The sequence below is a fragment of the Cimex lectularius genome, unplaced genomic scaffold (assembly GCF_000648675.2).
Source record: "Cimex lectularius strain Harlan isolate CLEC.00 unplaced genomic scaffold, Clec_2.1 scaffold38, whole genome shotgun sequence".
NCBI classification, from domain to species: Eukaryota; Metazoa; Arthropoda; class Insecta; order Hemiptera; family Cimicidae; genus Cimex; species Cimex lectularius.
Genome location: NW_019392638.1, coordinates 2194627 through 2212932, shown reverse-complemented (window position 1 = coordinate 2212932; position 18306 = coordinate 2194627). Strand labels below are relative to the sequence as shown.

General features: G+C 32.8%; 1 protein-coding gene across 1 annotated transcript in view; it reads left to right on the top strand.

Moving 5' to 3' along the window:
- The first annotated feature begins 533 nt into the window (after positions 1-533).
- The window catches only part of LOC106670042 (arylsulfatase B-like), a 37822-nt gene continuing 20049 nt past the window's right edge, over positions 534-18306 (top strand). The window contains exons 1-2 of the mRNA XM_014400033.2: positions 534-925; positions 16355-16539. Of these exons, the coding sequence (XP_014255519.1) occupies positions 16414-16539 (126 nt within the window). The 5' untranslated portion in view covers positions 534-925; positions 16355-16413. The remainder of the gene's footprint in view (positions 926-16354; positions 16540-18306) is intronic.

The following is an 18306-nucleotide window of genomic DNA, read 5'->3' as shown; positions in this document are numbered from 1 at the left end:
TAAGCACTGGTTATCATAAAGGAAGCTTAATGTGTTAATCTTTGATAAGAAGCTTCTCGATCAATTTTCCAAACATGGTAACAGGCAGATAGGTGGTGAAAATCAGGGTGATCACCTAGTTGTACGGGAAAGAAATGCAGGCTTCAATTTGTAATTTTTTTTGTATAACAATATGATGGGCTAAAAAGGATTGAATCAGATTACTTCACCTTACCGCACTCACTCCACCATCCAACTAGTAATCTGTTAATATTCTCACAAAGGTATAAAATATTTTTGAGGTCTTGTTACACGGATTTTCGTGTCGTGGGAACGTTTTATGTCACAAGTCTCAATTTGGGCGTTGTGAGAGTTGCGCTGTGTTGAAGTCCTAAAGCAACACGCTCTTGGTAAAAAAAAACAGTGGAATGATTCAAAAACAGACGAATCTAAAATTAAATAGTTAAATAGCCGAAAGTTTTTTCTCCTTCGCCCTCACTCGGATATCGTGGGCTGGAATTGGAATTTGGAACGTGATAATTTTGGTTTCCAACCACCCACGCGAACGATGACTCGCCGCAAAACGTGGCAGAAGGTCTACTCGATCCAACTGGTATTTCCCTACCTAGGGCAATGCGAATCGGTTCGAGTCAACCGACGGACTGGTCCCCCAGACTGTTCTATTTCTGTATAGCTCTGTCTCCAATCTTATTATAGTAACTGCATTCACATTCCGCGTTGTATACAAGTCTTTCCACATCGGATTGGACGGCAAAGGTCCGGTACCAGTTCTCTCCAGCAGCAGCGACGGACCTTGGGACCCACGGGTTTGCAACATGGAATCACGCCCCCTGTCCGCGGAATAAGGCGATAGTCGGTTTTATTTTTGAGTGTCTTGTGATTGTGAAATAGTTCAAGTTCTATATTCAAAAAAACTACTGAAAAGGTAAATGTGATTTTATTTACAATATTCCAAATGATAATAACTCCAGACAAATGTTTCTTACATAATTAAAACTTTAAAAAAATTATTTCCTCTTCAAAGGTTTGGCTAAAATTACATTAATGAATGTACAAACATCAGTAATGCATGTTTGGTAAGAAATTGAGAGGCATTCATATTTTCCGTTTATTGGACAAATATTGGATTTATTTGGGGCTCTCTCACAACACGACATACAATAATTATACATCTACACAGAAAACAAACACTTTGAGCCCTGAAGATGATCTCAATAAAGATCGAAACGTTGGCACGATAAATGGAAAATGGTTTTTAAAAACCTACGTTACACCAGACCTCTTTTCACTATCTCCAAATAATCATTGGATTTATTGGATGACAACAATGGATATATTTTATATATGGCCATATATATTATGGTAGGATATAAACATATATATGATATAATAATAAAACGCCTAACGTTCGTAACGAGTAAATTAAACAAATTTACAGAAGTTATCAATAAAAAATTATGCGTAATGTTAATAAATTTGCATGTTTCATATCAAATAAAAAACTGAAAATTGAATTGAATTTTAAAAAAATTCTATGAACTACATAAAGAACTTGTAGCCAACTTGATACTCAGTTTGGAAGATCCTAAGTCACAATAATACTTATTATGCTTACGATCTGCTACAAATATTTTGACATTTAAAATGCTTCTATTATAATCTAGCATACTTTACTGGATAGTATATCCTCAGGGTGGCCGGAATTAAATGCTCCACTCGTTTGTTAAATTATATAAAATTTGAAAAAAGTCACGTATTGAATATTTTTAAGTTATATGGCCCAGAAAGAACGGTACAACTTTTTAAAAACTTTTTTAGAGGTACTTTGTTACTTTATTGGTGTTACTTTTGTTTCGAACAATGCCAAAAGAAATTTCAATAAGGTTACATCCAAATTAAAAAACACTTTTTTTTACTTTTGTACTGAATACTTACGCTATTTTTTTAATTGATTAAATTACTGCATAAGCTGATCAAATTGATTACCACTTTTTAAATTAATAATTCTTTTTATTTATTTATTTGTTTATTCTAGCAAAAGCAAAAAAAGTAGCAAGAATTATATTTAGTTTTCAATTGTACAAAAAGTTACCTTTTTAAATCAACTAATTCATTTGATTTTATGAAAAACATTACATGTTTCGAAAATAACGCTTTAAATAAAATACTAAAAAAACGCTGTTCTTTTTCAGTCAAATATGTATTTTTATTACACTTTTTTATTTCGTTTATAGGATAACGTATTAAGGACCAAAAATTGCTTTTAAGTTGCAAAAAAATCCTACAACCATTATTGAACGCAAGTCCCACCAGTCTCGTGAAATTGTGAGCTTTAGAAGAACGTCAAATAATTTTTTGAAAGTTGCAAGTCAAGTGTTTTGGTGAATGCTTTGATGAACTCGCCATCCCTGTTTTATAGATATTCTCTATCAAAAACGAATTTACCAAAAGAAATAAAACAAAAACAACAATTGGTTATAATAGATCAAATAGATTTTGGGAAAATGGTACCGAAAATTTGGCTTTTGTTTCTACTTTTGAACAACTAATTACTTCGAGAAATTGCTGAAATACAATTATAGCTTAACGTTTAAATATAAGGTACAGACTTTCCTGAAAAACAAATGCAATCAAAGTTAAAATCCATCAAGTAGAAGAGGAGTTGGAACGAAAAGTTGTCCGTCCAAATTCTATCCTAACTAGTGTAGAACATAAAGGTTATATATAGGTACTTAATGTATAGAATATTTCAGGAAGATGAGTAGTGGTCGGAAATTATAGGTGCAATGGTGGGAATCGAACCCACGATCGTGGGGTCCAGGCCAAAAGTATCGACACCCTTACCATTCGGCTACCGCGGCCCCATTCATAATTATAATTGAAAAGTGAAATTCCTAGTGATTTTATTAGAGGAAAGAGGAATAAGAATTTTATGATTGATCTGTATCAAATATAGCTGGAAGAGATTCACAGCAACAGCTATAAACCTTAGATTATCAATTTTTAAATTAATATAATGAGATGACAACTTTCATAGGGGTTCAGTTCAAGAATGATTTAGAAATGCGGATATTTTAGGTTTGTTTTTTGTTTAACTAAGATCGATTGTCAGTTGAAAATGAATTACGCCCACCTTATGTCAAATATTTTCCTCCGATTTGTACAAATAAAATTAAACATTTTCCAATCGGCGCTTTTCGACATCTTCGCAAATGTTTTCTTTCAAAGCGAATAAAAAATTAGACCTTTAAACGATTTTCACCCTTGCTTTTTTAATCATACAAAGTTCTATCTACAGATAAATAATTTGCAGTAATGATCAAATATCAAATGCAACGGTCATATATATTATTGTTACAAAAATTGCCCCATTAAGCCTAGTACTATCTGATTTCGGTTAATTTAAAAAATAAAGTTAATGACAATTTTACGCCCATAACAAACGTGAAGGAATAAAACATTCTTCAAGTCAAAAGAGACTTGCTTTCAACTGGATTCTCAAAATTGTCTGTGATCAACAAAGAATGAATTTCTAAAAATGTTACGTTGCAGAATCTTAATTGAAAGCAAAAAATGATTAATTATTGTAAATTAAGTTAATCGTTCTTTTATTGTTTTTTTTCTATCAGTTATCTAACTTTACCACCTCTTAGCCTATATGCATTTCCTCATTTTTTAGTCCTCCCTGGCCGACAGGTACTTTAAAATATGGATCGGATTCTCTCACTTTCCTTTGTTTGTACAAGGCGAACGCGGGCGTCCCTCAGGGGGGCGTCTTTGTTCCATTATTGTACTCAATATATATATCTGATACCTCTTCGACACCGCTATTCCACTATATGGTCATTACATTTCTATTATATCTTACAACTTCGAACCGTGTAACACACTGAACCTTCCAGGCACCAACATTCCCAAGAACAAGTAAAAAAAAGGATAATAGTACTCAATTCATAAACAATTATAACCTTCCGTCTTATCATTCTAACACCAATATGTTTTAATCTAAACTCCCTTTCTACCCCAAATGTCATCCACTATCTCAGATCTCAGACTGTATCTAGACCTAAATTCCTAAAAGGACAGAACTGAACCGACGATACAGATTACTTAAAATACACCAATGGACATATGGAACTAGGATGTTCAACCAAACCCTCCTTTCTTCTCAGTAGCCAGACCGAACAATTAAGAATCCATAGATCCATTGGGAACGTCTCGTTCTATGTTTCTAACCGCACCATCCGTAACGACCTAAACGTTCCCTTTATAAAATAAGCTTCAAGATTCAGCTACAAAAAATTCCACTCTACAATCCCACTCTAATACTCTCGTACAACAATCCTCCCAATCTCTTCCCGAAATCCTCTTTGATGTCTGAACAGACAGTGGTTCCGAGACCTGCTATCGTGGAGTGTGATTAAAATTAATCAGTGATTTAGTAGTGCTATCGGGGGCGTCGATTGCCGTAACGGTTAAACCATTAACCAGTGTTCATCACTAGATTAGACAGAAAAAAAATAGTACTATCACTCTAATACATCTTTATGTGTCTAGTAACTTGCTTAAATGAAAATAACCTTATGATAAACCAAATAGAAAAGCTAAAGAAAAATTCATTTTTGACTTAAATACAATGGCGGAGTGTTTTGTTTCGGTCGATTGGCTTAAACATTAATATTAATTCAAGAAAAAAAACTTTAACAAGAATTCCAAGTAGGGTTTCTGAAATTGCTTCCAAAATATATTTTATAACTCTAATGAAATGGTTAAAAAGTTAAGAGAAAAATTACGCTTTATAATTGAACTTTATCTTCTTCTTTAACGATCGGTTATTTATCGATACCGTTTGAATAGAAAGGGGCCCAGGTCCTATTTGCTAATTAGTGTGACTTCCTTCACAAAACGCACAGTTATAGAAGGGCTGATCATCAATGATGATTTATTCGGGTCGACATTACGCAATAAACTCAATTAGATACAGCCCAATCACCGCCTAACCGCAAAAAGATGGACACAAAAGGAAGGTTAACATTAACTTATTGCTTTGAATAAAAAGTTGCAAAATGATCTGATAATAATGTAATAAATAAGCTTGAAACGAAACATTTTGCTCAAAAGAGGAAATTAAGGTACTGTACAATACAATTTTTTTCATGATAATGAATTCTGATAATTAAAATGAGTTTCAATGAAAGAACCAAAACCAAAGAACAATATATATTGGTTCTTTCATTGAAACTCATTTTAATTATCAGAATTCATTATCATGAAAAAATTGTATTGTACACTACCTTAATTTCCTCTTTTGAGAAAATGACAAAATGTTTCGTTTCAATCTTATTTATACATATATTACGTATATATATATATATATATATATATATATATATATATAGTGGAAATTCCAAATCATTTACGTTCCTTCTGTTATTTTTTTCAGGAAAGCAATAAAACTGCGTACGTCAAATGGTAACTCATAAACTTTATTGAAATGTATATTATTGGTAATATACAAGGATATTCTTTCCCAGGTAGTACAATGAAAAACAAAAACAAACTCCTTAATATGCAAAAAAATAAAAAATTGAAGAAACGCTGTGCTGGGTACATAGAACTATTTGAATTAAAACTATATTGATACATAGAACAAGGTCAACCTAAAAAATTTAATATATAAAATTAACGAATAAAGATCAATTAAAATTTTAAATATTTACAATGTTTTGATAATAGTTTTTATCAGTTTCTGGCAAAAAATCCAACATGGCAGTGAAATCTTTTTTCTTGCCATCCGACAGGCTTCTGAATCAATGAAATACAAACTTTTTTAATATCATCAGGTTTAGCCCCTTTTTTTAGTACATTAACATTTCCACAAATCTGTGTCATTGAATGTGGTCTTGTGCTGGATAAAACCTGGATCATCTTTGGAAACTTTTATCATAGTAGTTTTTGTAATTGGAAAATTTACTTTTAATATAGTCATAGGCGTGTTTTAAGTCTAGGAAGTACGAATGTTCCATGTTAATTGCGGAGAACGGTTCCCCTGTAACTTTAACTGATGCCATAACATTTTGTAAATCTGTCGGAGTGAAACATTTGGAAAACTATTTCCTAATGGCAAATTCTCGATCACATGATAAAAAGCGATGACCGCTTATTGGAAATATCTTAACAATCTCTTCAAAATGTCCAAGCTGTATCAAAAACGTCATAAAAAAATTAAGGGTGAAGTTTTTTATTTTGGCCTGCACAATTATCTGACCACATAACCAGTTTCTTTCTGCCGAAAATGTCATATGAATACACTAGACGTAAAATGCAGGATCCAACTTCTTTTTCACCAACTGGTTGATACGCCAAGGCAAATTGAACCTTGGGAAAAATCATATGTCCCATACTTAGACCAGTGCCATCTATGACGAACGCAACAGACCACTTTTAAAGAGGTTTGGCACTTAGAACATTATCAGGGTTATTGGCGATGGCACATAAAACATATTAAGAAAAAATCTCAGTTTTGAGGAAATTGTTACTTAGAACGTTTGGAATTTCCACTCTTCATACACATCTGGAAGATTTTATTTAACTGGCAGTAAAAGGCAGTGGATAATAGCTAGGAATAACTAGGACTGTATGGGTAGTTTCGTTTGGCACATAAAATGGAGCATCACGGATTGGGTAATTTGGATCGGAATATTATTGGAATGTTTGGCAGAACACAACCCTTCTAGTAAGTTCTTCTCGACTTCACTACGGTATTCATAAAGTAGGCTTTTATTTGACCCTTCTTGAAGTCGTGTGTAGAGATTACATGTCAGACATGTTGTGATGCTCTGTATCGCACCTGGTCCGCATTGGGGATGAAGATATATTAAAGTAAACTGTAGAAAGAATCTGTTGGTTGTTGAATGTAATACGGGTGGATTTGTCTGTGTTAAATTTTATCATTTTCTTTTCACTCCAAAAATCTAGTAATATAAGGTGTTGTTGATGTTTTCGAGTGGAAAGGACAGGATCGGAAAGAACATCGCTGTATCCGATGAATGTCGGCTGAATAAATCTGGCACAGTTTGGGAGCCAGAACGCTACCCTGAGGAACCCCAGCATGGATAGGGAAATATTCTGAGGGGAAATAGACTTCAATGACTTGGAAAACTGGCCAATGACATAACTGTGCACTATGAGTATACGAACGCCTTTGAGCTTATGCCAAGAAAAGCTCCGAAGATACTTTTGGATAGTAGAATGGCAGTTGCGAAAACCTGGAAAACCTGATGGTCGAGGATTAGAAATTGTTAATTCCGGATTGGAAGAATTCTTGTTAATAAGTGCTTTTTAAAATTTTACCCAAAATGGGTAGTAGACTTATTAGCCTAATAACGATTTGTTGTCCAGATGTTAAAGGTGATTTCACAAACACACACTCATGCATTAATATTGTACTAATTATAAAGACAAATAATAAAACAATTCAGTTAATTTTAGTATATTTTATTTGTATAAAAATCTAAAATGGAAATAGTCAAAAGGTAGATTTTGCTTTATTTACTTTAATTGATCATAATAAACGAACGTTATTTTAATTCATATTCCTATTTATACAATTATTGTACAAAAGATTACAAGAAATTCGTCTGTTACTTACTGTAATGAGAATGACTTGTGGGTGGCTTTTTGAGAGTTAAATTTTATTATTTTCTTTTTACGTCAAAGCTCCAGTTGTACGAGATGTCGTTTCGAGTGGAAACGACAGGATCAGAGTTCGGGAGTATTGCTGTATCGTCTACGAAGGTCAGGGTTCGGGTTTGAGGATGAGATGGGCAATCATAACGTTGTAAAGTGTGGGGGTCAGAACGCATCCCTGAAGAACACCATAAGAATAGGATAACACGCGGAGCCTAGCCTTCAATCCGGGCAGTGAGTATACAAATTGAGATCTTGATTAGATTTCGTTTTCTAAACCCGAACAAACATAAACCTAAAATGGTATGCTGGCATATGAAAACGACCTCATAGTTTTATAATTTGTAGTTTTATAATTTGAAAATAGTTTTCTCATTTACTCGCTGAAAGTCAATATCTTTTTCTCCTTAACTTCTAAAATTTTGTAAAAATGAACGGCAATTTATTTCAGTCATAACTATTGTGAAAAGAATATTTAATGGGATATCATTCCTTTTATAACTTTCTGCGAGAAATTACTTGATTATCTGGGGCATGCACGTCAAGAAGATTTTTCACGAGGTGTTGAAGTTGATGTCAAACATCCGACAACTCGAGAAACAGCCAACAGGACTTCGATAGTTGTTTACATGTACTGTTTCAACGGTGACAGATAGTTGGACAGTTAACAGTTCGGCAAACTGTCAATATATTTAAATGATAAAAACGGGTGTCTGCAAAAAATACCGTTTGGCACTCGGACCTGCTCCATTTTCCTCAGTTTTAAGAATGAAAATAAAAGTTTTTTTTAACATCGGGTTATTTCAAGAAGTCACACAACCATCCTGTCTTATAGTGTGATTGCTTGTTTTGAATATGATTAACTAGTCATACAATGAAAAAATGATTTTAATAATTTATTTAATATAAATCATACAAATTCATTTTAATTTGTGTTTTTTTTAACAAAATATAAACCTAAACCACATGGAAAAGATAAAAGAACCATAAACTATAAATAAAAAGGAGAATAAGTCTTTAAAAAAATGTTTTATAATAAAAATTATAAATTCTTTAATAATGCAATTATCTAAACCAGGAGTCGGCGTACCACGGCCAGTTATCATTTAATTTACATGCAACAATTGCTAATAAATTAATGGGGGTGGTATTCAATCAATCAAAAAATCTTTATCCATATATATACATATAAATAAATCTATATACATTTATATAAATTGTATAAAGTATGAACATTTTATCGTATAACAACAGAAAAATAACCACATATAAACTCAAGCTAAAGAAACGGCCTATAGAACAATAAATGTAAATAATTGTAAAAAAATAAATAAAATTGAAATCAACTTCATAAAAGTTTTCACATTATAAAATTTATTTTCAAATAGAAATTTTAATGCATTTTTCCTAAAATACTTCATATTTTTGAATATTTTTCATTCATTAAATTATTTTGTCATGACATAGAAGCAAGAGTGTTCATAAAATGTACATAGGGATAGATATGTGTCCTTTGTATGTCGTATTAAAGCCATGTGAAAGAAGAAATTTATACAAAATTGGCCGATGCCTGAATACAGTGTCAATACAATAAGTCATTGGTATCCGTAAGCACTTGTAAGTCTTTAATGTGCAGAGACCTGGGATTTTAAGCCCAGTATGATGCAGACTTGTTTCTGGAGTAAAAAAAAAATATTTAAGAGATCAGTATTGCCCCATTATGAGCATGTGACATAAATAATTCGAGATAACTTAATAACAGCTGTGTGGTGATTAGTGACCGTTAATCGATATTTATTTAGAAATCGTGAGATGCGGTCTGGTGTGATGTAGGTTTCAGAAAAACATTTTCTTTCAATCAAAGTATTTCTACTCAAGTACCCCAGTGCCACTGGACACCCTTTCCAATGTTGACTGTTGTCCTTGGAGTCGCTAATACCATATATTTTCATATTCTGAACGAAATAACCATTAGATGTAGATTTGGGAGCACAGTTCTATAAGATACTTCGAAAGAGTAGAACTATTTTGATTGAATATATAAAAAATATATTTTGCATTGTATAAATTCACTTTTCCACATCCAAAATGTAATTGTAATATGTAAACAATGTTTGTAAATCCCAGGCCCTGCAGATGATCTCAATAAAGGTCGAAACGTTGACACGATAAAGAAAATGTTTTTCTGAAACCTACATCACACCAGACCGCATCTCACGATTTCTAAATGAATAACAGCTGTTGCTGAGGAACAACCAGTTTCCTTGTGAGAGCAGAAGGCTTTCGAGTAATTCAACCGTTCCAGCAAGTGTATTCATGAAGGTTTCCTCACGCACATCAAAGTTGAAGTCATCAGCGTAGTTGATAATAAGCCAGTCAGCATCACTAAAGGGCAGTGAAGATCGTTCACAAAAATTATAAAATGTGATGGCCAAGTATACTGCCTTGATACCCTTCGTACCGAGCTGCAGTCGATTTGACAGTGCCACTGGACTCTTTCCAATGTTGATTGTTGTCCTTGGAGCCACTAATAACATATTTTTTCATATTCTGAACGAAATAACCATTAGATGTAGATCTGGGAGCACAGATCTATAAGATACTTCGAAATTATTCATAAATTCTGTTTTACCGTTTCCTCGTATTTTTCATTACCTTAATACAACATTTTGCCAAGATATCTACAGCATTAAATAGTTTACAAGTGGCGCCAAAGAACAATGTTATGACAAAAAAAATTAATATATTATTTTTGTACAATTTTTGGTAGAAAAAAGTGGTTTATTCGAAAGGTGTAGTAATTTATTTATTTTACCTTCTATCATATAAATATTACTTACACGGAGGTATTAATTAGTAGTTTTTCTCAAATAAACCAGGATTTACTAATGAAATATTTATTGACATATGTATAAAATAATACATGTTGTACTCTTATGTATTTTATATACATTCTTACAATATATTATGCCATGAGGAGAGTGAGCACCATTGCTGTTCTCCCAACTTTACACAAGGGCTATCCTTGACGAGGTGGTCCCGTCGTCAACTCCGCTTAACCGTCTGACGGGGTTATAGAGATGGATTATGGCACTTAAAAAATTTGGTTGGTTTAATTTAGTTACAAATGGAATTTCGAGGACGTTAAACTGGTTTACTTAAAAAAATATTGGTTTAAAGGTTTTATAATATTTATGTAGTCACTAGTCAAGCTCATTTTTCACACAGGCGCCATGACAGCCACCTCTTCTAGACAACAAGCCAGAATCTTTGGCAAAAGCGCACTCCCGATTTTTCAAAGCTCAAAATGGTATCGAAATTAAACGTACAGGCGATTACGTGGACAAGCTGATCTAAGGTTTCTCTTCTCAATTCTTAAATGTTAGGCCAAATCATGATAATATGGTTTCTACACTTTGGTAAATCTCGCATAATGGTAAATCTTTCAACCCAAGGCGGTTTAAATGGCGTTGTTTAAATCTCGGTTTACAAATTGAGCGAGAAAAAACCTTTCCATCCCTTGTGCCGAAAACTATGGTACCGCATACTCCTTTGCCTCTGTTAGATGTTTATGTATAGCATTTACCCTTACTGTTCTTAGCTGTTAGTTTGGCAATATTTTTTACTCATTACTTATTCGCAAATCGTCTACTCGTGTACTTAATCCCATCACGACCTCTGATCCAGCAAAATCTTACTTTTATCTCGGTCATGGGTCGTGGGTTCGATTCCCACCGTGCCCTTTTATCACGTTACCCTTCGCCAATCGCAAAGATTAATTCATCGCAGCATTGTGATTTCTCTATAGCTAATATTGAAAGATAAAGCAAAACGAAGACGCAAAATCCCAACCCATTATTATTAGCTGACCATTTACAAGCAAATTTATTGATTGAAATAACTATGTTGAAAGTATGATCTAATATCTCAAAAGACCTTACGTTCTTTTTTTCATAACAGTACACGTTTACATTTTTCCATAGGTTCATTGATTTTTTTATGACATAATTAACCACGTCCACTACCTTTGGCTGTAAGTCGACAAATTACTAACTTGGGAACTGCACACCAAACAATAAAATAAAACAGCAGGAACTGACTAGACGTTACACAAAGCTCTTACGACTACTAGACGAACGATCAAAATTAAAGTATCAAAAAACGACTGATATACAATACGATAATAAAACCCAACTGGACTTACGGCATTGAACTCTAGGGGTTTAACCAAACATTCCAACTACCATTGTTAACAGATTTCTCATTCCAGAATCGACCAAAAATAGTTAACGCTCCCTTTTATGCATCCAATTTTATAATTTATGATTTTAACATTCCTTTTGTGACAGAGGTCACAAAATCCTGGTACTCAAAATTGTACCAATCCCTTTTATTATACCCCTATTACTTAAGTCCTAACCTTAGCATCCCATACTATTCCCAATAATCCTCCCAGATGATTAGAGCGGCAATGGCCTCGCGACCTGTTGGGCACTGAGAGTTGACCAAGAAAGGCCATCACTGGATGATTCTTCGCATTCAAGTGCTACACTGTTTTTTTTTTCTTTTTTTAATTTACCACATTTTGTTTTAAATTATTTTTACATTTGGAGAGATCAACAATTTTACTTCTGGTATATTCAAGTAAATACTGTTGCAAAAGGGCGAAAAAAAGATCATGTTTTCATTAATCTAAAGTAGAAATGTGTGGAGTTTACTGACCGTTAGTTAATGATTATTCGGAGAACTTGAGATGCGGTCTGGCGTGACATAGGTTTTAGAAAAATATTTTCTTTATCGTTTCTACGTTTCGATCTTTATTAAGATCATCTTCAGAGTTCAAAGTGTTTGTTTTCTGTGTAGATCTGTCATTCTTGTCTGTCGTATTGAGAGTGCCACACCACACCATCACACCAGACCGCATCTCACGATCTCCGAATAATCATTAATCTAAAGATTCATTATTTTTTAATTTTCAAGTATCGAAAATAACGTGTATAAATATCATGCATGAAAAAATCACCTCCTAATAAAAAAGTAGCTTTTTTGCTTAAAAGTTGAAGTACATATTATTAAAAATATACCTATTCAAGTTTCAAACTGGCCCCCTTAACCTGATTTGGTTTACGATTTTGCCTCTTATTAAATTTTTTTTCGACCCATGATATACATAGGTTGTACTGATGTATTTTACTAAAACTTATAGTACCAGAACTGTCATTAAATAATTATTTATCGCTTACAGTTTTGCATGAATACAAGTTTATATATACAATATAAATATGTAGCTAATAAATATTGTATATTTATACACACAGTGTCTTCCATTGTATAAATTGAATTTCTTGTGGAACAGCTGAGGTGGAAACATACTTGCCAATTAATTTACTCCCACTGGCAAAAACACTGCCCTTTTAATTTTGGCAAAAACACATATTGCGTTGAAAAGAAATCGCCATTTTTGAGAGTTTGTTTATTCTCTTTTTTAGTCACGTTTCAAAAAAAGGTTATTTGTTTCTGTACATTTCAATATTTTGATAAGTTAACCAATATACTGAATTGTAGAAAACAACTGAAATGGATACCAAAGATGTGACACAAGAATTCTTCGGACCTTCTGTTTTATGTACATTTAGAATGCAATCAGATTTATGTTTTTGTGCATATCCCAGTTAAGCCCACTTACTATGATATATTACACGATTCACCTACTCGTACGGCTAAGTTCGTTAGGTGTTCTACAACGCAAATGTAACAAAAAATTTCGTTTGGACCTTGGTCCGATTCTCAACCCTTTCACAGATATTCAAAATATTATGTTTTTCAACTATTTATTGTTTCTACATAAATTTACTCGTAGCACGTAATTTATTCATCCAAGCGGTTCCCATCCCATGCATTGAATCGACCCCTTTCAAGTTTTAAAAATCTACACGAAATAAATTTTGCCCTGGACGAAAAGTTGAATTACTAGATTAACATCACTCTCCTTTATCACATTGTTACCACTTTTTTTCTATATAGCATAAAATTTCTACATTTTGGTTGCATATTTAATTGGGATGAAATAGCACATAATAGAAATATTAAACGAAGAGTGCTCTGCAGTGTTAATTACATTTGTCCATCCATTAGATAGATAAATGTATTAACACTGAAAAAGCCTCATGTCTTGAGGTCGAAAAAGTTCTGTTAATAAATTCACTAGTTTCGTGGTCCGCTTGAGCAATTAATATCTTTCAATTAATTAAGGTTTTTAGTTGAGATAAAAAAGTCAGTGTCACGAGCGGGATTCGAACCCACGATCTTCGGCTAGATACGCCGCTGCTCTACCACTTGAGCTATTGTGACCTCGATCCACTCGGACACCTTTTGAATTTTCCCTCCGTTTTGCCATTTTTCAAATGTCGTGTAATCGGATCGGATTCTCGACGACAAATGAAATGGCCAGACTTTATTGAAGTATACTTCATTTTAAATCATTAAATTCACTAATTCACTTCACAATTTCCGAATAATCGTTGTATAAATTGCATGTAATTGTATGTATTAGTAATAATAATAGTGAATTATTCGGAAATAATAATTAGTAAATATTATGTTGTATAATATGATGGCTATTTAAATATTTTGTACTAAAAAAGTTTGTTCTCTATCCTTTCTTATAATTAAGTAAAATTACTACATAATTTTTTTTTTCTTGGAGTGGTGCTTCGGCCGACATGAGAGTGTTAATAGTGATAATACTTAGTTAGTAAAACTCTCATTTCGCTATCTTCTATAAAAATTATGTAGTTTTGAAATCCAAACTAAAAAGTTGGTAGTCTCATTTAAGAAAAACATACGTAGGATATATTTTATGTCAAAAAAACAATGATCCAGAAATATGTGTTGTTTAGCGACCGTTAGTTAATGACTATTCAGAGATCGTGAGATGCGGTCTGGTGTGAAGTAGGTTTTAGAAAAACATATTCTTTATCGTGCCAACGTTTCGATCTTTATTGAGATCATCTTCAGGGATCAAAGTGTTTGTTTTCCGTGTAGATGCGTCATTCTTGTCTGTCGTGTTGAGAGTGCCAGTGAGATATTGATGTTTTATGTGCACCTAAACAATTATTTAACAAAGAAAATGTTATTCTAAAGCCTACGTCACACCAAACCGCATCTCAAGATCTCCGAATAATGATCCAGAAAGTTATTTCTTGACACGAAGGAACATCTAAATACAAGACTTCTTAACGAAAATACTAAACAAAGATTTATCAAAATCGGACCCTATATATACATCGATAGTATTAATAAACAACTCGGGAAAAAATAAAAGATCTACATATACAAAATTACCCCAGTTTTCTCCAGAAATCCAATCCAAGATTCAATGCCGTAAGCACAATTCTTTTATCAAGCGGCATACTTCCTCGCTCACTTTATGGAACCAAAGACTGACGCTTCAGTTATGAATATATTATACCTTGAGTCTGCATGCCTGGCACATACTCGGGTTTTGGATATAAAAGTGTTCGTGTGTCAACCGCTTATGGCCAATTTTGAGCCGTTATAACTTATACATTGATAACACCACTAATTATAAAAACTGATAATTAAACAATTTTATATAATGTAATTTTTTTTATATGAAAAACGTAGATAGAAAGTTTCAGTAAACTGATTTTTGGACTATTTCCTTGATAATGGGTTTAATCACTTTAATTGGTCATAATAACATACATTGCGTTAATTCATATTACCAATTATGCAATTATTGTGTAAAAGTTTATAAGAAATTCCTCTTTAACCTACTGTAATTGACATAATTTTTAATTTCTTCGCATCCTGGCTAACAATAATTAACACTTTATTAAGTGTAATTATAGAATACTACAATTTTTATCATTCTCTTTGCTGTCATATTTCTTGTTTAAAACAAACGCCATAACTATGTAGAAATAAAATAATCTATTGTACCAAATTATCCAACTTATTTAAATTGCCGTCTGCATAATTATTATCATGATCTGAATTATAATCAAGATAACATAAATTATTTTGAATTATACAGAAATTACAACATTTTACCGACACAGTGAAAATATATTTTTAATTTTGTCTAAAAGGACTATATTTCTTATAGATTTAGACGTTTTGGACAATAAATTAATATACAATAAAAAACGTATTTTTTAACATATACTTTAATCAATAACCTCTTTCGCTATATCGGTAGATCAACAAGTAAGCGAAGTATCGAAAGCCTACCGACGATAATGTGTAGCATAATAATAATAATTAATAATCCTTGCACTAACAACATAATTAGCTCAACTTCACCTTAGTTTTATTTTTTTTAACCTTTTAAACCTTTTGTTTTATTTAACTTTCCATCTGTAGATTGACCTGTATAATGTGAGTTAGAACAAAAGAACGAAAATGCATAAATGATACACAAATAAATAAATATAAACAGTGGTGCTCGTCAAAGATGAAAATTAAAACTTTTTTCACAAGAGGTCATACGGTAATCACATTTTCTATCCGGCGATATTCACTTTTCCGATTTTTCCTCTCAGACAAAGAGCCTGCAATTAAGATAGACTCCCCACTTTTCAGGCTTTTCCACCTTGGTCCCAGCTTCCACGGATCTTCTCAAGTTCAAATATTGTTACAGGTCGAGAGAGGGGAGCCGAGGAGATCCGGAAGGATAAATCTTCAAGTCAGAGTCAGAGGATGGATACCACGATGAACAACGTGAGCTGCCTGCTTGTCTGCTGCCTCTTCGCCACTTTCTACGACACCGGCATGGCCCTGCAGTCCTTCAGGCCACACATCGTCGTCATTATGGCCGATGATCTGGTACGTCCGGCTAAAGAATACATTTATTTATTTTCTTAATAAAAACAAGTCATTAAAGACTCTTGAGGACATAAGATTACTGCAAAAGTCCAATGTGCAACAATTCCAGGTGTGCAATATAAAGAACCCTAAGTCTTAAAAAGGAAACTGTTTTATATCCTGAAACCCTTTGAACATTTAAAATCTATCTTTTTAAAAAAAAATTTATTACAAAGAAAAATATATTTCCTTTTATTTAATAAAGTGTTATTAGTGAATTTGAAGTGAAATTTATAACAACCAACTATAAATTTGGCTAAGTGTCTTAGCTTTCCATCGGAGTTTTCAAACGTTTTCTAGTATCTTTTCCAATGCAGGTTTTTCAAATATACCAAATTTTGAAATTACAAATCCCTAACGTAATCATCATTTTTTAGCGTATTTTATTTTTATCACACATCATTGTGTTATACAATACTACAAAAAGCACTATGCTTGGTGTCTTCATATACAAATTTTGTTTTTTTCTAAAAATGCATAAAAAATAATTACAGCATTACAAATTAAAGGACGTATTAGGTAGTTTTTAGACTCCAATAAAACCAGCAACTTCAATTAATTTGGGATTATTTTTTACCTGCAATTTACATTAATTTAGGTTAAGTTTTCTTGGAAGGTCTTATCGAGCTCCTCTGAGCACTTGCCCAGCCTGGGAAAAGATAAAAAGAATTGCCAAATTGGCGGAGGAAGAGCTGAGAATAGCTCGAAAAGACCTTCCAAAAAACACCGAACAAATTAATGTAAAAAGTGCTGTGAAGTTTAATGAAGTGTAAATCCCACAATAAAATAAACAGCGAAAAACACGACTGAAATTTATTTTATACTGCGATTTGTATAAAGTATTTATACAGATTAATCTGTATTCATACATCGTTCATCCTCAGTTAGCATATGCTTATTAAAATATTTCATTCTGCCGAGTTTCAAAATAGGACAAACTGTAAATTAGTACATATTATAATTATAAAAAAATCAAAGAGAAAATAGAAGACTGGACAGGTTATAGACTTTACTAAGCGAAAACCATAAATCCATTATGGTTGGAGTCACAATATTTAATATTATAAGTAGTTGTTTAGGTTTATTTTATTAAACGACCTGAAATTAAAATAATCCGTGTTCCTATTTATTTTATAATAAGAATCACGATAAAACTCCTTTCTAGTTGTTCTTTAAGCAAAGGTACTCTTATTTTTGGCCAATTTTGACTCAAAACAAGCTTAAATCTATTGCATTATTGAACTTGCAGAGTGTTTAATGTGAGTGTGTGTTTGCTGTGTTAGCTTTCAGTCAGGACGTTCTATCTCTCACTTACTCACTCACTCATTCACTCTCTTTATCTCCCCCTCTCCTCTTTTATCTCTCTTTCTCGATCAATCTATCTATATATCTTTGTCTATCTTTCTATTTTTTATCTAGCTATATGTATGTTTGCTTCTTGTACTGGCTTATCTTTCAGCCAAGATATTCTCTCTCTCCCTTTCATTTGCACTCTCTGTCTCTGTCTCTCTCTCTCTCTCTTTCTCTCTCTCTCTCTCTCTCTCACCCCCTCTCTCACCCCCTCTCTAACCCCCTCTCCCATCCCCTCTCCCACATTCTCTCTCTTTCTCTATCAATCTATCTTCATCTCTTTATATATCTTTCTATTTTTCATCTAGCTATGTATGCTTCTTGTTATTATCTTTCAGCCAGGATGTCTCTCTCATCCTCTCACTTTCTCTATTCATC